The sequence below is a fragment of the Chiloscyllium plagiosum genome, unplaced genomic scaffold (assembly GCF_037043375.1).
Source record: "Chiloscyllium plagiosum isolate Xiang-an unplaced genomic scaffold, Cpla_swu_hap1 HiC_scaffold_33, whole genome shotgun sequence".
NCBI classification, from domain to species: Eukaryota; Metazoa; Chordata; class Chondrichthyes; order Orectolobiformes; family Hemiscylliidae; genus Chiloscyllium; species Chiloscyllium plagiosum.
Window position 1 is genome coordinate 13,337,315 of NW_028270171.1, and position 22,070 is coordinate 13,359,384.

The 22,070-nt window shown below is 43.6% G+C and overlaps 2 protein-coding genes across 2 annotated transcripts; both read right to left on the reverse strand.

Moving 5' to 3' along the window:
* Positions 1 to 1,773: 1,773 nt before the first annotated feature.
* Positions 1,774 to 5,038, reverse strand: LOC148141215 (ferritin, middle subunit-like). Its single transcript, XM_087978099.1, has 4 exons — positions 4,937 to 5,038; positions 2,992 to 3,138; positions 2,548 to 2,673; positions 1,774 to 1,929 (listed from the first exon to the last, which is right to left on the reverse strand). Exons 1-4 carry the CDS (start codon positions 5,036 to 5,038, stop codon positions 1,774 to 1,776), a joined length of 531 nt encoding a protein of 176 aa, XP_087834225.1.
* Positions 5,039 to 9,618: 4,580 nt separating this feature from the next.
* Positions 9,619 to 22,070, reverse strand: LOC122546760 (ferritin, middle subunit-like). The gene is made up of 6 exons (XM_087978032.1): positions 21,969 to 22,070; positions 19,846 to 19,992; positions 19,408 to 19,533; positions 10,920 to 11,066; positions 10,486 to 10,611; positions 9,619 to 9,774 (listed from the first exon to the last, which is right to left on the reverse strand). The coding sequence occupies exons 1-6, from the start codon at positions 22,068 to 22,070 to the stop codon at positions 9,619 to 9,621; spliced, it is 804 nt and encodes a 267-aa protein (XP_087834158.1).

The following is a 22,070-nucleotide window of genomic DNA, read 5'->3' on the forward strand; positions in this document are numbered from 1 at the left end:
TCGGTGCTGTAATCGTTAACACCTTCTCCTCTTGCTTTCCTTCCCTGTCAAAATACCTTTGGAGCATATTCAGATGACACATTCTGTGGGATGTCTTCCTGTCTGGAGTCTTTATCAAATAGTTCACCTCACTCAATTTCCTCTCGATTTGATAAATCCACTAAGCGTGGCTTTTAAAGGTTCATCTATCCCCAATTGCAAACTTGCGAATTTGAGATTTCTCATCTGCTTCCTTTTTCATTGTGATACTTTTAAATGCTGTCTGGCCTCCTCTCCAGCTCTATTTAATCATTCTCTAAAGGTTGACACACAGTCCAAATGGGTGGTCTCAGAATTCTAACTTCTTCATTTCTCCACCTTCAATTATAACAGTCCTCTTCAGTTATGCCTCCAAATGAATTCAAATGGACTGAATTTGGTTGATTCATTCAGTGCACCTCTGATTGGAAAAATCATAAATGGAACTCCCTTATCCCAATCATTTGGTTAATCCTGTCCATAAACCCTCAATCTGATCTTTAGTGTTTGATCACTCTCGTGCTCCCTGTGATTCTGGATGGTACACAGTAGATTTGAATTGTTTCATTCCCCAACTCAAAAAGATGTGCAGGTTAGGTGAATTGGCTGTGCTAAATTGCCCGTAGTGTTCAGGGATGTATAGATTTGATGCATTAGTTAGAGGAAAATGTAGGATAATTGGGGGGGAAAAAACAGATGGGTCTGGGTTCATTACTGTTTGGAGGGTCAGTCTGGAATTGTTGGGCCGATTAGCCTGTTTCCACAGTGTGGGGATTCTATAATACCTATAAGCTCCTGGCGTTTGGATGTGAAGTTTGATTCTTGATTGGACTGGATCTCTACTGATACGTTTTTTTTTTAAATAAAAAAAAATTGATGTGGACCAATTCCTCTACAACCCTTTTTGCTATGATATTGCATAATGGGACTGCCTCTGGAAACCTCATCAATATATTCATTCATTGTTAATAATGCCTTATTCCAGCTTTTTGTTTGAGGTCACGGATCCTACATAATCAAAACACTTGCAAAAAGATTCCTCAAATGCTGGAATAGGTATTAAATGTGCAGGATTTATTACTGCCTGCGGTTTTCCTAGTTGAAGTATGTGACCTGGCTGGCAAAAATCCAACTACATCCTTATGTAGTCCAGGCCAGTAAAAGTGTCTTTGTATTTTAGACAGTTTCCCCTCAAGCCTAAATGACCTCCAAGTGGTAGCTCAGGTGCCACTCAGCGTCTCCTTTCAATCCCGACTGGCAAAAAAAAAAATCTGATGTACTTCTGCCCATTTCTCATCTGCTTGAATGTGTGTTGGCCTTTTTTCCCTCATTAAGAAATCATTGTCATGGAATATGAAATTCAGGCTCAGTTTTCACCACCTGACTCCCATTCGCTGAGGGGAATGTGATTAAAACTGCAATATCTTAGACCTGCCATGCTCATGGAAGAGCTACACTACTGACTCTAAAGGAATGGAATAAAACCACAAAACCCAAAATTGTTAGCCTTTTGAAAAATCAGGAGAGGGAGATCCACTGAAATCACTACTGGAATTTGGATAAAGCCAGAGATTATTCTGGAACAAATTCCAAACACTTGCAAAATGCAAATTGAAAAGTTAAAGCCAGTGAACAGAACAGATAGTGGGAGAGATCAACTTTTATTTCCAAATCACTTCACTACAAAGTTCCTGGAGGAATTCTCCCAATGAGAGTTGGATACACAAAGGACAAAGACTGCAGTCAAAGGCCCCACTAACTGCTGTCCTCCAGCGAGAGCCTGTCAAACAGGTACTCTCCCAGCCCATTCTCAGGAGCTCCCAGACGCTTCAGGTTGGTGATGTAGTCCCCAAGTCGCTTGATGATCTCAACCTCCTCATCCAAATAGTGGGTCTCCAGGAAGTCACACAGCTGGAAGGAAGGTAGGCAGTCATAGATTAGAAGGAGCCAGAATATGGAGATTTGTTTTCTCTACAAAAGAAAAGTCACTCTTACTGCTTTAGATGGTCACTCCTTGACAGGATCTTCAAATCTGGTCAAACTTCCAAAAAGACATTACACAAAAAGCATTGAAGACCTTTGTATTTATAGTGTGTTGCAAGACCTGAGCCATGAAAGTGTGAAATGTGGTCACATGTCATGTAGAAAGTTCAAAGTGTACAGCAAGCTCCTAAAGAGGGGGCACTAATTCTAAGTGTATAATCCTGGCTGACAGGAGAATGGGTATAGGCTGCTCCACCAACAAGACAGGGCCATAAGCTTTAACACTGCACAAGAAAGATGACACCCAAGTATGATAGTACTGAGGCAGTGCTGCATGGTCAGCTTCATGTATCAATTTGGGAGACTGACTGGAATCTGTAGCTTTAAGAAAACTGCTCATGGAGCCAAAGTTGGTATCAGGAGTCCCTATTTAAGTAATTGCCAGAGTACTTGAAACAGATCATACCTATATGTTGCATAATTAATATTGGACTTGGAAAATTAACAATTGCCTAGCAGTGATGAGAATGAGGTGGTGAAGCTTACATGAGGGTCAGTCTGCGTAGTGGCAAGTTGGTGTAGATCCAGCAAACTCTGGTTCACATTCTTCTCCAGATCCAGGGCAACCTGCATTGCCTGCAGACCGTTACCCCACTCATCCCTCTCTGGCTTCTGAAACATGGAAACAAAACGGACAGATCAGTTATCAACTATCAGAAGACTGCCATCATCTTGTCTATTTACACTTTCCCTCATATCTGACATCTTATTGTTGATACTATGGGATAGAATACACTAGGGATCCCATGTACATTATCAGATGAACCTGATATGCAATTAATGCGCAACAAGGTGGAGATATTACTGTGGTTTTGGCCAGTACAGAGATCAGATAGACAAAACCCCACTGCAGGATTCCAAAACCCTGTCACTGATATGGAGCCATATCACGAGCAGCCATTTCTTTGCCCCCCCCACCAACATTCCCACCTTCACATCCTGGAGGAGGACTCTGCCTCCACGCTGATTCTGGAATTTCAGCAGCTTCTCTGCATGTTCCTGCTTCTCCTGGGACTGAGCTTTGAAGAACTGGGAGAAATGGTGCAGGGCAACATCATCCCGGTCAAAGTACGACATCTGAAAGAGAACCATTTACATCCCATTAACACACTGGGCCCAATTCTAGTTGGCAGAGGTAGAAACTAGTCTTTTCCAGCTATATCTCACTTCTCTCCAATAGATTGGGAGAGTCATAACCCAAGGTAATGTGTTCCAGTTGTGGACATTTGGGAAAGTCCAACATTTTAGCAGAGTATCAGGAAATCTAGATTATTCAAACAAAGACTATTCAGTCAAGGTCAAATTCTTTTGAGCACGAACAAACATGCAGCATCTAATAGTGGCAGAAAGAGAAGTCAATACGCAACACATTGGGAACAAAGACAAACTGGGAACTTCATAGATCCGGAAAATGTTGGAATTAAGGACATTTCTAAAGGAATAAGACCATGTTAACAAATCTGAATGTCCTGACAGCAAGGGAGGGAAATACAAAATTCCTTCAACAACAATTTTTAAAAGATTAGTTTTAAAAAAGTATTGACCAGTCAACATAAATGCTTCATTAAAAGTGGATAACATCTTGATAAAGAGATGTTAACAGCAGGCGATAAGCAGCTGTAACCCAACTGGGGAACTAATGATAGCTGGTGCCTTTATTTAATCTGTCCAGTAGGTGTCCCCATTCCTTCAACATGGAGCCCAATTCCCATTCAACCATGAAGTCCTACTACAGAATCCCTAGTGTTCGAACAGGCCATTTGGCCCGAGTCCACATTTACCTTCTGAAGAGTATCCCACCCAAACCCAATCCATTATTTTAAGGATCTACATTTACAACTGGTGGCTCAGTGGTTAGCACTGCAGCCTCACAGCACCAGGGACCCAGGTTCAATTCCAGCCTCTGGAAACTGGAGTTGGCACATTCTCCTCCCATCTGCATGGGTTTGCTCCAGGTTCCTCCCACAATCCAGAGATGTGGAGATCAGATGGATTGGCTATGCTAAATTGCCCAGTGTTCAGGGACATCTGTTTACCTCTGACTTGTGCACAGAACATAGGAGAATGGGTTTGGGTGGGATACTCTTCAGAAGAAGGTCAGTGTGGACCTGTTGGGCCAAAGTCTTCCCCCCCCCCCCCCCCACAGTAGGGATTCTAATTCTAAAAAAGAGAGAATTGAGGAAATGCAGAGAGAATGTAAACTCCACACAGACAAAGCAAGAATCAAACCAAAATCCCTGACACAGGCAGCAGTGCTAACCACAGCCACCACCCCAAACCAACACAGGGAGGTACTCTGGTGATAGTCCTGGGACATTGGTGCTTATGGCAGTCACACCCAGAGCATGTATTTTAGACACATCTGGACAGTGTGTTCCATCCATTACTTTCAATGACCTATTTACACACCCACATCCTATCCCACTACTTATAATATTACCATATAGTTAGCTTAATTTAGCAAGTGGTGAGTACTACCAGAAACAGTAACAGGCTGCAGCATCCAGGGAACAGGAGATTCGACGTTTCGGGCACAGGCCCTTCTTCAGGAATCTCCTGAAGAAGGGCCTGTGCCCGAAACGTCGAATCTCCTGTTCCCTGGATGCTGCCTGACCTGCTGTGCTGTTCCAGCAATAAAGTTTCAACTTTGATCTCCAGCATCTGCAGACCTCACTTTCTCCCCACAGTAACAGGCTGCGTCAAGTTTGGACACAAGAACAAGCTTCAGAAGTATTATAGTACAAAAAAAGAGATACATTCAGTCCACTATCTGACCATTAACATTACAACACAATCCCTTAGTTTATTCCCACTTCAAACAAAAAGTAAAATGTTTCTTAATAGATATCACTTGAATCCCAGAAGCAACACTCACCAAAGACTGATAGAGATAGGAGGCAGTAAGCTCCAGGTTAATCTGTTTGTTGACAGCAGCTTCACAATCCTGGTGATAGTTTTGACAAACCTGGGAGGCCATTTCACCAAAGCAAATGCTTTCCTCCAAAAGAAAACTCACAAAAACACAACCCTTACCACATACACCAAGAGCCAACACCAACTACATACAAATAAATACTCTCCTCCATCAGATTTGAACTTATACCTCAGGAGTTGAGAAGCAGCTCAATGACATCATCAGTAGTGACCAATCACTCTTGTTAATCAATCGATCAGCTGCCATGTCCAATCAAGTTTCAGTCAGCACAGGATGAGATTTTGGAACTCAGGAACAATTCAGAATCGACAACTCATCGATGATGGAGGCGCAGCTACAGTCCAGCATCTGCAGTCCTTGTTTTTACCCACTGAGATGGTAACGCGAATGGAAATGAGGCAGTTAGGAAGCACAGCAAGCTCCCACAAGTTGCCATCAAATGCAGGATACAATATTGGCCAGGTTCCAGAGGGCATTAGCCCTCCTCTCAAAGTGACAGCAACGCCTTCCTGAGCAGCTGAGACACGGACAGACGCCTTCAGCAGTTCACTGTAGTACAATGCTCACTACAGTCAGTGCAGGGGGCCTGGAGCAGACCTGAGTCTATAATATGAGCTCATGTGAGACTACTCACTATGGAGGCGCAGCTACAGTCAATGAAATACTAGTTTAGTTTGCAATATCAGACAGCATTTCATATTGCTCATTTAATATCCTTATTTACAGCAATACTGGAATATAGTTATTCAGGACAAGACTGTAGTGGTTCCCTAATTGGTCTGTGGGTCTTTGCAATGATCAGGCCAGTGAGGTGTTGCCCTGAGGGTGGGGCAGTGATGAGAATGAGGAGGTGGTGAAGCTTACATGAGGGTCAGTGTGGGCTGTGGTGAGTTATTGATTAGATTCCCTACAGTGTGGAAACAGGCCCTTCAGCCCAACAAGTCCACACCAACCCTCTGAAGAGGAACCCACTCAGAACCATTTCCCTCTAACTAATGCACCTAACACTATGGGCAATTTAGCCTGGCCAATTCACCTAACCCGCACATCTTTGGACTGTGGGAGGAAACAGGTGCACCCGGAGGAAACCCACGCAGACACGGGGAGAATGTGCATTGGTGTAGATCCATCAAACTCTGGTTCACATTCTTCTCCAGATCCAAGGCAACCTGCATTGCCTGCAGACCGTTACCCCACTCATCCCTCTCTGGCTTCTGAAACATGGAAACAAAGGACAGTTAAGGATCAGAACAGATCAGTCATCAGCTATTGGGAGACTGCTGTCACCTTGTCCATTTGTACTCAATGTTAAGGCACATGATAGTCAGAGACAGGCCAGTATATTCCTGACTGTGGAGTGAGGCTGTGGGATTCAATGCATCTCCCGTACAGTCCAGCCCCTGCAGAGCATATTGGAGACTCCTCTGTCTACAGAGCTGACCCGGAGAGATCAGACAGGAGAAGCAGGTCCGAAAATTCAATTCGCATACCTGGTGCTTCAGGAAGTGAAAATCCTGTCACTGACTTGAAACCACATCATGAGAGCAGCCATTCCGCCCACCCCCCCACTCCCCCCAACATCCCATCCTGGAGGAGGACTCTGCCTCCACGCTGATTCTGGAATTTCAGCAGCTTCTCTGCATGTTCCTGTTTCTCCTGGGACTGAGCTTTGAAGAACTGGGAGAAATGGTGCAGGGCAACATCATCCCGGTCAAAGTACGATACCTGAAAAAGGGATCAATTTAGATTCCATTGAACAATCACGCACAGTAAGCCAAGTGTCCTCATTCTATAGTATAATAGGTGTGGTGATTCAGTGACAACTGAACGGACCCAATACACTCCAGCAAAGATATTAGATAATTGTCTCTCCCCACTGCACCTCAGCAAGACATCTCTTTCTTCAGATCAGTGTATTCAGTTTTTATTGATCTAAGAACAAACTGTATTCACAAAAATATCTTTGTACGCATTCATAGTCACTTTAGCAGTTCAGTTCCATACAGTAGCACATGAAGAAGCAAGCCAACATTTGAGTTGGATCTATCCAGCAAAGATCCAGTTGTTAAACCCACAGAGACAACACTTACCAAAGACCGATGGAGATAGGAGGCAGTGAGCTCCATGTTAATCTACTTGCTAACACAATCCTGGCGATGGTTTGACAAACCTGGGAGGCCATTTGACTAAAGCAGCCCAAGGCCAGACTCGAACCCAGGTCCCTGGTGATATAATGCAGCACTGCTAACCACTTAGCCAAATGATGACTGATGAATAATGACTTTGTGGAATTTCCTGTGGTCACCTTGCAGATTCAATGAGACACAGGAAGCTCAGTTTATAAACCAAGCCCCAATGTGTTTAGATGTCAAAGTCCCCGTGCCTAACTAGTTGCTAGAACCATATGGTGTACTCACCATTGCATTATATCCATATTGAGTGGTTAATTGTTTTAAGGCTGGCAATCTTTACCACAAGAATCTGTTATGAGGCCACTGCTGTTTGTCACTTTTAGGAATGACCTGGATGAAGGCATAACAGGATCGATTAGCAAAATTGCAGATGACACGAAGATCGGTGGAGTTGTGGATAGTGCAGAAAGATGTTGCAGGTTACAGAGGGTCATAGATAAGCTGCAGAGCTGGGCTGAGAGGTGGCAAGTGGAGTTTAATGTGGAAAAGTGTGAGGTGATTCACTTTGGAAGGAGCAACAGGAATAAAGAGTACTGGGCTAATGGTAAGATTCTGGGTATTGCAGATGAGCAGGGAGATCTCGGTGTCCAGGTACATTGATCTCTGAAAATTGCCACCCAGGTTTTGAAGGCATACAGTGTGTTAGCTTTAATTGGTTGAGGGATTGAGTTTCAAAGCCACAAGGCACAAAACTCCAGAACAGCCGCACTTGGAGTATTGTGTATAGTTCCTGTCGCCACATTATAGGAAGAACATGGAAACTTTGGAAAGGGTTCAGAGGAGATTTACTAAGATATTGCTTGGTATGGAGGGAAGGTCTTAGGAGGAAAGGCTGAGGGACTTGAAGCAGTATTATGTGAGTGTGAGAATGTGCGAGGGAGAGGAGATTGACATCATTGAGACATACAAAGGAAATCAGAGGATTAGATAGGACGGACAGTGAGAGCCTTTTTCCTCAGATGGTGATAGTTGACATGAGGTGACATAGGTTTCAGTCAGATGTCAGAGATAGCTTTTTGTTTAAACTCAGTAATAGGGGGCGTGGAATGCACTGCTGCAACAGTAGTAGACTCACCATCTTTAAGGGCGTTTAAATGGTCATTGGATGAACATATGGATAAAAATGGAATAGTGTAGGTTAGATGGGCTTCACAATGGTTGCACAGGTCAGCTCAACATTGAGGGCCAAATGGTCTGTACTGCACTGTAGTGGTCTATGTTCGCCTGAGTGTTACTGAGGAGATATTTTCTGGCAGGTGCCCATCAAATGAATAGCACAGAAGCTGGTCATTCAGCCCCAATTGCTCTGTGCTGATGTACATATTGAGACAATATCGTCTCTAATGGGAGGGGAGTGGGGCTTGAAAGAAAATAAGAGGAGGGCTAGTTCCGTTAGACTGGGGCTACAGCAGCAAAGCTCCAACCCCTGTTCCATTTGTGGGAATTTATGAAACTCTCACCTCAGGCTTGTGACACAGTTACTGTTCAAGCCCACACTAACTCCCCCTCTGTCCTCTGACAAAGGAAAGGAGATAGCAGTGGCTCTTTGGCAGACAGCTGCTGCCATGAATTCCCCCATAGGCCAATGGCTGTTCAGCAATGGCTTGAATTCAGTTTCTAGAATGTTGTACATTGAGCTTTACCAGACTGGGACTGGCAGGGTCAAAGGGCAGTAGAGGAAAATTAGCGTGGTTGTTGAGTTTTATAATCGGTCAGTTCCCACTGCTGTGTCTGTCTTCTACCTGAGCCAACATAGGATGGATGGTTTTGGTCAATTTGCTGTCTTTATTCCTTTCTACTAAGGAGTAGAGTTCCTGCTACTGTATGGGGAACCCCCTTCCTTCTACCTCAAGCATAAAGTGGGCAAGGAAGAGAGAGACAGGTACGTGTGGAATAATATGATAAATACTCTAGCTACTACTAGGAACATGAGATAGACCAAGCCAATACAAATAGAGCTTTAAATTGTATCAGCTTGCTTCTCCTTTAGGATCTACTAGATCAGAAGTGGCTCATTGGAGAGTTGGTCATTTGAGCCATCATATCTGCACCAGCCTCTCCTTCCCCCACACTGGAAAAGGAATATGTTATTCTAATGGGGTTGTGCACCCAATTCAGAACAGTTGGTCTAAAGCCCAGTCTATGTTGGCTCCAAACCAATTATTTACCATATGTGTTCCTGATCTGCCTTCACCATCTGACTTGATAAATAAAGGATCAAGCATAGAATGCAAGAATGGTTGCAAACATACATTTCAGGGAATCTACTTTCTGCAATGGACATTAAAACCTGCATCAATAATAGGAACAAGCATCAAACAGGCAAAGTTTTCTTTAATTATGTTCAAGTTATTCAACATAGCCACTTTTGAAAAAGTACTTTTGACATTATCCAAAGGAAGACAGACACGAACAGTATTCAATGTCCCACTAACTGCTGTCCTCCAGCGAGAGCCTGTCAAACAGGTACTCTCCCAGCCCATTCTCAGGAGCTCCCAGACGCTTCAGGTTGGTGATGTAGTCCCCAAGTCGCTTGATGATCTCAACCTCCTCATCCAAATAGTGAGTCTCCAGGAAGTCACACAGCTGGAAGGAAGGTAGAGAGTGTCAGATATTACAACAGAAGTAGTCAGAATGTGGGAGTGATCGGCTCCTATGTAGCTCATTCTCCATCATTCAGGCTGTTTGCAGCTATGCCATTTTGGGGGGGGAAAAAAAAAAGGGAGGAGGAGTTTCTCCCAAGTCATCTCACTGACCAGTTAAAAAAAAAAAGGGGTTTCACTGAGGGGGTGGGGGTGGGAGAGCACGAGAGAGATAACGAGACACTGACATTGGCTGGGAGGTGAATAAAATTCACGACATTAGAATCACAGACAGAAGGCAGTGGTCAATATGCACAGCAACCTCCCGCAGAGACTAGACATTTTGCCCCCCTCATTACCATCCCCCTCAAAAATAAAACAGCAGAAACTCCCTCCAAATGTTCATTGGAGATGAACTGCAGTTTGCTGCACCAGTTTTGCCCCTAGAGTGGCTCTCCAATCTACAACACATTGGAGAATACAGAGGCACAGCTCGTCAGGGAAGAGAAAACTCAGTTTCATCCAGATATTGACCAAATGCCAAAAGGAGGATTTAGTGTTGTTACCTCAAGATTCTTAAAGGCTTTGCTAGAAATGTAGCATATTCAGAAGTACATTAGATTACTAAACAGTTTGTGGCTTTGCAATGATCAGGCCAGTGTGAAGTGTCACCCTAAGGGTCAGGCAGTGATGAGAATGAGGTGGTGAAGCTTACATGAGGGTCAGTCTGGGCAGTGGCAAGTTGGTGTAGATCCAGCAAACTCTGGTTCACATTCTTCTCCAGATCCAGGGCAACCTGCATTGCCTGCAGCCCGTTACCCCACTCATCCCTCTCTGGCTTCTGAAACATGGAAACAAAGGACAGTTAAGGATCAGACCTGAACAATTACCAGCTATTGGAGGTCTGCTGTCACCTTGCCTACTTGTACTTTCTCTTACTGATCAGTTGGATTGAGAGATGGCCTAAACATCACCTTGTAAGTTAGGCCACACATGATTAATGTACAGTAAAATATATTGTTCTGTATGTAGTCTTTGCCAGTATAACAAGGTCAGACAGGCAACACTCCCCCTCAGAATGTGAAAACTCAGTTACTGATGGCTTGAAGCCACATCACGCAAGCTGCCATTCACCCTCCATATTCCCACCTTCACATCCTGGAGGAGGACTCTGCCTCCACGCTGATTCTGGAATTTCAGCAGCTTCTCTGCATGTTCCTGCTTCTCCTGGGACTGAGCTTTGAAGAACTGGGAGAAATGGTGCAGGGCAACATCATCCCGGTCAAAGTACGACATCTGAAAGAAGAATTTCTATCCTGTTAACACATCACATGCAGTGACCCAAGTGGTCACAGACTTCTGGTGATTCAATGACAGAATTAAGGGTCTTTACTCAAGCAGTGTTGTTCCTCAGGACAAACTGGCTCAACTAGCTTCACAAGCCACTATGCAGCAACTCTAGGGATAGGAAGGAGCTACAGTCATAGTCAAAGATGTACAGCCTGGAAACAGACCCTTCGGTCCAACCTGTCCATGCCGACCAGATATCCCAACCCAATCACGTCCTACCTGCCAGCCCATATCCCACCAAACCCTTCCTATACATATACTCATGCAGATGCCTTAAATGTTCCAATTGTACCCACCTCCACTACTTCCTCTAGCAGCCTATTCCATAGTTGTACCAGCCTCTGAAAAAAATTGACCCTTGGGTCTCATATCTTTCCCCTCCCACCCTAAACCTATGCCCTCTAGTTCTGAACTCCCTGACCCCAGGGAAAAGGCTTGGTCTATTTATCCTATCCATGCCCCTCATGATTTTGTAAGCTTCTACAAGGTCACCTCTCAATCTCTGACACTCCAGGGAAAACAGCCCCAGCTTCAGCCTCTCCCTATAGCACAGATCCTCCAACCCTGGCAACATCCTTGTAAGTCTTTTCTTAACCCTTGCAAGTTTCATAACATTTTTCCAATAGGAAGGAGACCAGACTTGCATGCAATATTCCAACAGTGGCCTAACCAATGTCCTGTACAACCACCCACCCCCCCCACAACTCTTGGCCAATAAAGCATACCAAACACCTTCTTCACCAACCTATCTACCTGCAACTCCACTTTCAAGGAGCTATGACCCTGCATTCCAAGGTCTCTTTATTCAGAGACACTCCAGAGGACCTTACCATTAAAGGTATACCAGTCCTGCTAAGATTCAAATACCTTCACTCAATACACTGAGTTCACCTCCTACCCAGTAATATGAGTCTTAGGCCAACATTAGAAAGAGAGCACTATGACTAAAGTGTGAATATTGTTTTTCAGCTGGGACAGCTGCAAAAACATGCAACATTAGTGTATAAATAATTGTAGGAGAGAGAGCACAAGAGCAAGAGCAAGACTTTATTCAGGTTGAGGTACAAACAAACAAAGTCCTGAAATAGCTCTGTATGGTCTTTGCAGACAGACAAGCATCACATTGGAAGCAAAGTTTCCCTGTAGTTGAGAGGCAAAAGGACCTGGTATTCATACAGGAGGGAGTTTACTTTCAGAGAAAAGGAGGGAGTCTGACAACTGAATGGACTTATTACACTCCATCAGGAAGAGTTTAGATAGTGGACTCTCCCCACTACTCTTCAGCAAAACATCACATCCTTCAGCTAGATTCAGTTATTGTTTTAGCATCAAATATACTTGAATCATTAAAATTATGTACATAGTCACTAAAACAGCTTGATTCTATGTAGCAGCATAGGACAAAACAAACAAATACTAGAGTTTGACTCTATCCAAAGATTCAGTCTTAACCCCACAGAGACTCACCAAAGACTGATAGAGATAGGAGGCAGTTAGCTCAATGTTAATCTGTTTGTTAACAGCAGCTTCACAATCCTGGTGATAATTCTGACAAACCTGGGAGGCCATTTTGTCAATACAATTCCTAAATAACAAACTACCTCTCTACAAATCCACTATCATGGAAATTGGATTTATACTCTAGGAGCAGGCCCACAATTTATTAAACAGGAAATGACATCATCAGTGATGCCAATCACTCTTGCTAATCAAGCAAAGAGCTACCATGTCCAATCGGATTCCAGTCAGCACAATATGGGATTTTGGGTCTCATGAGCCAATCAGAATGTTAAAGGTCTCCTTCGATGGCAACTCAATGATAATGTCATTGTTCATTCATCTGTGACAATCTTCACACGCCAAATGCAAACTCAGTAAGTGTCTATAAACGCTTATGAAATATTCATCAGAACCTTGTCCTTAACGGGCTGTGTACATAAATTGATCAACCAGAAACCCCAGTGATTTATTGGTGGTAGTTAAGAGATGACAATTGCCTCAGGTGATTTGATGTTGGGTAAAACTGTTCAGTTGTGTATGGTAGCAGTTCTGGATATTAAAAAAAAACAGTAGAACTGCATTTGGTCAGCTGAGAGCAGATGTTATGATAAGCTTGACCAAACCAGAGGAGCTGAATTAATTTATTTCCTCGGAGGACTCTTCTTCCTGACTCCTGAATGACAGTATTGAAACACTGACAAAATAATAGTTCCAGGGATGGCAAGAATGGTCTTACTAGTCAACTATTCATACAGTGACCCAGGTAATGTTCAGTGGAACTGGGTTCAAATCCGACCATGGCAGGTGGTGGAATTTGAATTCAACAAAAAATTAAAATCTGGAATTAGGAGTCTAATAATGCTGTGGGCAGCATGGCGGCTCAGTGGTTAGCACTGTTGCCTCACAGCACCAGGGTCCCAGGTTCAATTCCAGCCTCGGCCGACTCTCTGTGTGAAGTTTGTACATTCTCCCCATGTCTGCGTGGGTTTTCTCCGGGTGCTCCGGTTTCCTCCCACAGTCCAAAGATGTGCGGGCCAGGTGAACTGGCCATGCTAAATTGCCCCATAGTGTTCAGGGATGTGTAGGTTATATGCATTAGTTAGGGGAGTGGGTCTGGATGGGTTGCTCTTTGGAAGTCGGTGTGAGCTGGTTGGCCGAAGGGCCTGTTTCCACTCTGTAGGGATTCTATGACCGTGAAGCCATTGTTTATGGGCAGGAAAAACTCATCTCGTTCACTAATGTCCTTTAGGGAAGGAAATATCCCAGCCTTACCTGGTCTGGCCTACATGTGACTCCAGACCAACAGGAATGTGGTTGACTCTAAACTGCCCTCTGGGTAATTAGCCATGGGCAATAAATGCAGTGACACCCACACCCTGTGAAGGGGTTAAAAAAAGTCTTCATTTCTGAAGCTAGAACCATACATCCCTGCAGTGTGGAAGCAGGCCATTCACCCATTGAGACCACACCAACCTTCTGAAGAGCATCACACCCATACCTACCCCATCAGCCTGCATGGCCCATGGCTAACTCACCTAGCCTGCCCATCCTGGGATACTATGGACAGTTTACTTTGGCCAACTCACCCTAACCGGCACACCTTTGGAGTGTGGGAGGAAACCCACGCAGACAGGGGGAGAACGTGCAAACTCCACACGGGGCACAGTCGCCCGAGGGTGGCATTGAATCTGGGTCCCTGGTGCCGTGAGGCAGCAATGCTAACCACTGAGTCACTGTGCCACCACTTGGCATGTGTTCTCAAAGAGAGCCCTCACTCCATGAAACCTGCAGTGTGCCCCATCTACAGGATGAGCTGCAGCAACATGTAAATATTTCTTTTAACTGCCCCTCCCGAACCTACATCCTCCATCCAGACAAAGGAAGCAAACGCAAGTGACTAACACAACCTCGAGATTTCTCCTGTGAGACCCCACACCCATGACACACCAGGTCCATCATCGTCACTGAGTCTGAATCCTGGAATTCCCTATGTACCAGCGCAGTGGGACCACCACACGGACAGCAGCAGATCAAGGTGACAGTCCAGCGTTCCACCTAAGGACTGGCTTCACCAGCCAATCTCCCATCACCAGAATAAAGTGAATGGAAGACTTAAGAAGGTCTGAAATTTGGAACATTTAACTTTATTTCTGATTTACTACTTTATAGTGAGGAGGACTGTAATGTTGAACTTTTAACTTTTATTTTATCTTTCTACTTTTTACATCAGGTTTTGTACCTGGGTCCCTTGTATCTAAGATGGTGCTGTAAATGGCCACATTGTGAACTTTTCACTGTATTCCTGTATCTCTGCATTTGAGTACATTAGGGAATAAAACCTAATTCTAATATTACAGTGTTATTTCCAGGTCTATTTCAGTTTCCTGTTTCATTATATGAAAAATCACACAACACCAGGTTATAGTCCAACAGGTTTATTTAAAGCACTAGCTTTCGGAGCACTGCTCCTTTATCAGGTGGTTGTGGAAGTTAAGATCAAGTTCATGGAAGAAGGGCTTATGCCCAAAATGTCGATTCTCCTGTTCCTTGGATGCTGCCTGACCTGCTGCGCTTTTCCAGCAACACATTTTCAGCTCTGATCTCCAGCATCTGCAGTCCTCACATTCTCCATGGAATTTATAGCCAAAGAAGTCCGGTGTCATGGAGATGTGTGTTATTGTCTAGGCCAGACCACTCAAAACATTGTTAAACAGGTAACCCAGACCATAACTTTGCAATTTGTTTCAGACGGTGTACAGTGAAAATTACCCAGAGTAAGATAGCTAGGTTGACTTCTAGGTTTAAAAACAGACAGAAATTTATTCACAAAATTACACAATAAAACACAAAGAACAGAATAAAAAAACCTCTACAGAACTCAGTCTATCTAAACTGGACTTAATTATGCTGTTCCAAATATATACAACAGGCCCAATAAGCAAACACCCTTAAAACACAGTGAAATGAAATAAAAGGATCAGAGGCTTACAGGTTGAAGTTAGCAGAGCAGAAAGAGAGAGAGAGAGAGAGAGCGCCTGTTTTCACATAGCTCACTGCTGAACTCCCAACTAGTTCTGTACTGAACTGATCAGCTAGAGAGCTGACCACTCCCCTTTCATTATACAGGTCACTTCTAAAACATGACCACTTTGGCCTGAAGTCTCGTCTGTTTACATATAAACAAAAGGCCTCTCAAAATCCTTTTTGTCTCTGTACCAAAACCAGACTGATCAGAGCCCGGCGTGGTTTATGACCCATCCGAAAAAAAAAGTCAAGGACACAATATTCCTGAGAAAAGGAACAGCTTTTAGAAGAAAGGGACTAGCTTTGTGATAACTCCCCCCTTAAAAAAATGAACCATCAATACCAAAAGATGGCTTCATTTTGAAAACCCTTCTGAAACCAGATTAATAGTCCAAACACACATATACACTGTACTAATTATACACATGCAAATATACAAAACCACATGCGAATTCAGGCTGTGGCACACCCCTCACCGAACGCCTCCTTATCTCATTCCGGACTCGATAACGCATCGGTAATCACATTTTCACGACCTGCCACCTGCACAATTGTCACATTGAATGGCTGTAACAACAAGCTCGATCTAAACAGGCTGCATTTTTGGCCTTAAATTTCTCTACAAATGTCAATGGGTTTTGATCAGTGTATACGACTGTCTCAGATGCATTGCTGGTAATATAAACTCAGAAATGTTGGAATGCCAACACCAAGCTCAAAGTCTCTTTCTCCACCATTGAATATTTCGGTTGATGGATGTTCAACTTCCTGGAAAAATACCCAATGGGTCTCTCTATTCCCTCGTCATCCTCCTGCAGGAGCAGCGCACCGACACCCACATCACTGGCATCGATAGCCAACTTGAAAGGCATTGTGTAATCCGCTGTGGCTAATACTGGGGCAGTGGCTAACACAGTTTTTTGGGCTGTCAGTCCGCTGTCCACTGAAACTTCTTGCCCTTTTTTCACACCCCGTGGGGCCATTTGTCCACGTCCAATAACATGGCCCAGGAAGGTGACTTGGGCTTTGACAAGTTCACCTTTAGCTAGGTTTGTCACCAAGCCTGCCTTCCAAAGTTAATCGATCAAGTCCAATAAATGCTGTAAATGTTCCTTCCACTAGTGACTAAAAAATCACCAGGTCATCAATATACACCAGACAGTTGGGTAACCCGGCAATGACCTTATTAGTCAGTCTCTGAAATGTGGCTGGAGCGATTTTCATACCAAATGGCATGAGTTTGAACTGATATTGTCCATTTGGCATTACGAAAGCCGAAATTGCCTTTGCTCTCTCTGACAGAGGTACTTGCCTGCAGCCTCTGAGCAAGTCCAACTTAGAAATGTAAGTTACTTGTCCCATCTTTTTGACACAGTCCTCCAAAAATGGAATTGGATATGCATCAGTCTTTGTAACAGCGTTGACTTTGCAATAGTCCACACATAGCTATTGGTCCTGGCACCGTGACTACGGGTGAGCTGCAGTCACTGTAACTCACTTCGATTATGCCATCTTGGAACATGCACATTATCTGCATCTGAACCTGTGCCAACTTTAGAGGGTTATGGCTATAAGGATGTTATTAATAACTTAATTTCTCCACATTCAATTTTAACAGTCCTCTTACTTCATGCCCCCAAATTAATTCAAATGGACTGAATTTGGTGGATTCATTCAGCGCAGCTCTGATTGCCAAAATTATAAATGGAACTCCCTTACCGAATAATCTAGTTAACCCTGTCCATAAACCCTCAACCTGATCTTTAGTGTTTGATCACTCTAGTGCTCCCAGTGATTCTGGATGGTACTCAGTAGATTTGAATGATTTTATTCCCTAACTGAGAAGATGTGCAGATTAGGTGAATTGGCTGTGCGAAGTTACCTGTAGTGTTCAGGGATGTATAGGTTAGGTGCATTAGGCAGCGGAAAATGTAGGATAATAGGGTTGGTGGGGGGGAAAGAAAGAGATGGGTCTGGGTTCATTACTCTTTGGAGGGGGGAGTCTGGAATTGTTGGGGTGATGGGCCTGTTTCCACACAGTGGGGAATTCTATTCTACCCATAACCTCCTTGAGTTTGGATGTGAAGTTTGATCGGACAAGATATCTGCTAGTCCGCATCAAGTTTTAAAAAAAAACAATTGATTAATTCCTCTATAACCCTTTTTGCTGTTATATTGCATAATGAGACTACCTCATCATTATGTTTATTGTTAATAATGCCTTATTCCAGCTTTTTGTTTGAGGTCGGGGAACCTACATAAAATACTTGCAAAAAGATTCCTCAAATGCTGGAATAGGTATTAAATGTGCAGGATTTATTACTGCATGTGGTTTTCCAAGTTGAAGTATATGACCTGGCTGGTAAAATTCAACTATATCATTATGTAGTCCAGGCCAGTAAAAGTGTCTTTGTATTTTAGACAGTTTCCCCTCAAGCCTAAATGACCTCCAAGTGGTAGCTCAGGTGCCACTCAGCACCTCCTTTCAATCCTTCCGAGGGAAAAAAAAAATCTGATGTACTTCTGCCCATTTCTCATCTGCTTGAATGTGTGTTGGCCTTTATTTCCTCATTAAGAAATCATTGTCATGGAATATGAAATTCAGGCTCAGTTTTCATCACCTGACTCCCATTTGCTGAGGGGAATGTGATTAAAACTGCAATATCTTAGACCTACCATGCTCATGGAAGAGCTACACTGACTAAAGGAATGGAATAAAACCACAAAACCCAAAATTGTTAGCCTTTTGAAAAAAGTCAGGAGAGGGAGATCCAGTGAAATCACTATTGGAATTTGGATAAAGCCAGAGATTATTCTGGAACAAATTCCAAACACTTGCAAAATGCAAATTGAAAAGTTAAATCCAGTGAACAGAACAGATAGTGGGAGAGATCAACTTTTATTTCCAAATCACTTCACTACAAGTTCCTGGAGGAATTCTCCCAATGAGAGTTGGATACAAAACAGACAAAGACTGCAGTCAAAGGCCCCACTAACTGCTGTCCTCCAGCGAGAGCCTGTCAAACAGGTACTCTCCCAGCCCATTCTCAGGAGCTCCCAGACGCTTCAGGTTGGTGATGTAGTCCCCAAGTCGCTTGATGATCTCAACCTCCTCATCCAAATAGTGAGTCTCCAGGAAGTCACACAGCTGGAAGGAAGGTAGGCAGTCATATTACAAGGAGCCAGAATATGGAGACTTGTTTTCTCTACAAAAAAAGTCACTCGTACTGCTTTAGATGGTCACTCCTTGACAGGATCTTCAAATTTGATCAAACTTCCAAAAAGACATTACACAAAAAGCATTGAAGACCTTTGTATTTATAGTGTTGCAAGACCTGAGCCATGAAAGTTTGAAATATGGTCACATGTCATGTAGAAAGTTCAAAGGGTACAGCAAACTCCTAAAGAGGGGGGACTAATTCTAAGTGTATAATCCTGGCTGACAGGAGAATGGGTGTAGGCTGCTCCACCAACAAGAGAGGGCCATAAGCTTTAGCACTGCATAAGAAAGATGACACCCAAGTATGATAGTACTGAGGCAGTGCTGCATGGTCAGCTTCATGCATCAATTTGGGAGACTGATTGGAATCTGTAGCTTTAAGAAAAGTGCTCATGGAGTCAAAGTTGGTATCAGGAGTCCCTATTCAAGTAATTGCCAGAGTACTTGAAACAGATCATACCTACATGATGTTGCATTATTAATATTTGACTTGGAAAAGAAACAATTGCCTTGCAGCGATGAGACTGAGGAGGTGAAGCTTACATGAGGGTCAGTCTGGGCAGTGGAAAGTTGGTGTAGATCCAGCAAACTCTGGTTCACATTCTTCTCCAGATCCAGGGCAACCTGCATTGCCTGCAGACCATTACCCCACTCATCCCTCTCTGGCTTCTGAAACATGGAAACAAAACTGACAGATCAGTTATCAACTATCAGAAGACTGCCATCATCTTGTCTACTTACACTTTCCCTCATATCTGACATCTTATTGTTGATACTATGGGATAGAATACACTAGGGATCCCATGTACATTATCAGATGAACCTGATATGCAATTAATATGCAATAAGGTGGAGATATTACTGTGGTTTTGGCCAGTACAGAGATCAGATAGACAAAACCCACTGCAGGATTCGTAAACCCTGTCACTGATATGGAGCCATATCATGAGCAGCCATTTCTTCACCCCCCCACATTCCCACCTTCACATCCTGGAGGAGAACTCTGCCTCCACGCTGATTCTGGAATTTCAGCAGCTTCTCTGCATGTTCCTGCTTCTCCTGGGACTGAGCTTTGAAGAACTGGGAGAAATGGTGCAGGGCAACATCATCCCGGTCAAAGTACGACATCTGAAAGAGAACCATTTACATCCCATTAACACACTGGGCCCAATTCTAGTTGGCAGAGGTAGAAACTAGTCTTTTCCAGCTATATCTCACTTCTCTCCAATAGATTGGGAGAGTCATAACCCAAGGTCATGTGTTCCAGTTGTGGACATTTGGGAAAGTCCATCATTTTAGCAGAGTATCAGGAAATCTAGATTATTCAAACAAAGACTATTCAGTCAAGGTCAAATTCTTTTGAGCACGAACAAACATGCAGCATCTAATAGTGGCAGAAAGAGAAGTCAATATGCAACACATTGGGAACGAAGACAAACTGTGAACTTCATAGATCCTGAGAATGTTGGAATTAAGGACATTTCTAAAGGAATAAGACCATGTTAACAAATCTGAATGTCCTGACAGCAAGGGAGAGAAATACAAAATTCCTTCAACAACAATTTTTAAAAGACTAGGTTTTAAAAAAAGTATTGACCAGTCAACATAAATGCTTCATTAAAAGTGGATAACATCTTGATAAAGATGTTAACAGCAAGCGATAAGCAGCTGTAACCCAACTGGGGAACTAATGATAGCTGCTGCCTTCATTTAATCTGTCCAGTAGGTGTCCCCATTCCTTCAACATGGAGCCCAATTCCCATTCAACCATAAAGTCCTACGACAGAATCCCTCGTGTTCGAACAGGCCATTTGGCCAAAGTCCAAATTTACCTTCTGAAGAGTATCCCACCCAAACCCAATCCCTTATTTTTAAGGATCTACATTTACACCTGGTGGCTCAGTGGTTAGCACTGCAGCCTCACAGCACCAGGGACCAAGTTCAAATTCAGCCTCGGGTGACTGTGCAAACCCGACACACATTCTCCTCATGTCGGAGAGAGTTTCTTCTAGGTGCTCTGGTTTCCTCCCACAGTCCAAAAGACATACAGGTCAGGTGACTTAGCTATGCCAAATTGCCCATAGTGCTAGGTGCATTAGTCAGAGGGAAATGGGTCTGGGTGGGTTACTCTTTGGAGGGTCGATGTGGTTGGTTGGGCCGAAGGGCCTGTTTCCACACTGTAGGGAAACAAATCTAATGCACCTCACCTACATATCCTTGAACACTATGGACAATCCACCTAACACACACATCTTTGGATTACAGTAGCTCAGTGGTTAGCACTGCAGCCTCACAGCACCAGGGACACAGGTTCAATTCCAGCCTCTGGAAACTGGAGAGTTGGCACATTCTCCTCCCATCTGCATGGGTTTGCTCCAGGTTCCTCCCACAATCCAGAGATGTGGAGATCAGATGGATTGGCTATGCTAAATTGCCCAGTGTTCAGGGACATCTGTTTAACTCTGACTTGTGCACAGAACATAGGAGAATGTGTTTGGGTGGGATACTCTGCAGAAGGTCAGTGTGGACCTGTTGGGCCAAAGTCTTTCCCCCCCCCCCCCTCCACACAGTAGGGATTCTAATTCTAAAGAGAATTGAGGAAATGCAGAGAGAATGTAAACTCCACACAGACAAAGCAAGAATCAAACCCAAATCCCTGACACTGAGGCAGCAGTGCTAACCACAGCCACCACCCCAAACCAACACAGGGAGGTACTCTGGTGATAGTCCTGGGACATTGGTGCTTATGGCATCACACCCAGAGCATGTGTTTTAGAGACATCTGGACAGTGTGTTCCATCCATTACTTGCAGTGACCAATTTACACACCCACATCCTATCCCACTACTTATATAATACTACCATATAGTTAGCTTAATTTAGCAAGCAGTGAGTACTACCAGAAACAGTAACAGGCTGCATCAAGTTTGGACACAAGAACAAGCTTCAGAAGTATTATAGTACAAAAATAAAAGAGAGAGATACATTCAGTCCACTATCTGACCATTAACATTACAACACAATCCCTTAGTTTATTCCCACTTCAAACAAAAAGTAAAATGTTTCTTAATAGATATCACTTGAATCCCAGAAGCAACACTCACCAAAGACTGATAGAGATAGGAGGCAGTGAGCTCCAGGTTAATATGTTTGTTGACAGCAGCTTCACAATCCTGGTGATAGTTTTGACAAACCTGGGAGGCCAT

Coding starts and splice junctions, on each gene's coding strand:
- LOC148141215 (XM_087978099.1), bottom strand. CDS start 5,038: ATGGCCTCCCAGGTTTGTCAAAACTATCACCAGGATTGTGAAGCTGCT. Junction 2,674..2,991: donor TCCTCCTCCAGGATGTGAAG/GTGGGAATGTTG, acceptor TCCATGTTTCAG/AAGCCAGAGAGGGATGAGTG. Junction 1,930..2,547: donor CTACGCAGACTGACCCTCAT/GTAAGCTTCACC, acceptor CCTTCCTTCCAG/CTGTGTGACTTCCTGGAGAC.
- LOC122546760 (XM_087978032.1), bottom strand. CDS start 22,070: ATGGCCTCCCAGGTTTGTCAAAACTATCACCAGGATTGTGAAGCTGCT. Junction 11,067..19,407: donor CTGCCCAGACTGACCCTCAT/GTAAGCTTCACC, acceptor TTCTTCTTTCAG/ATGTCGTACTTTGACCGGGA. Junction 10,612..10,919: donor TCCTCCTCCAGGATGTGAAG/GTGGGAATATGG, acceptor TCCATGTTTCAG/AAGCCAGAGAGGGATGAGTG.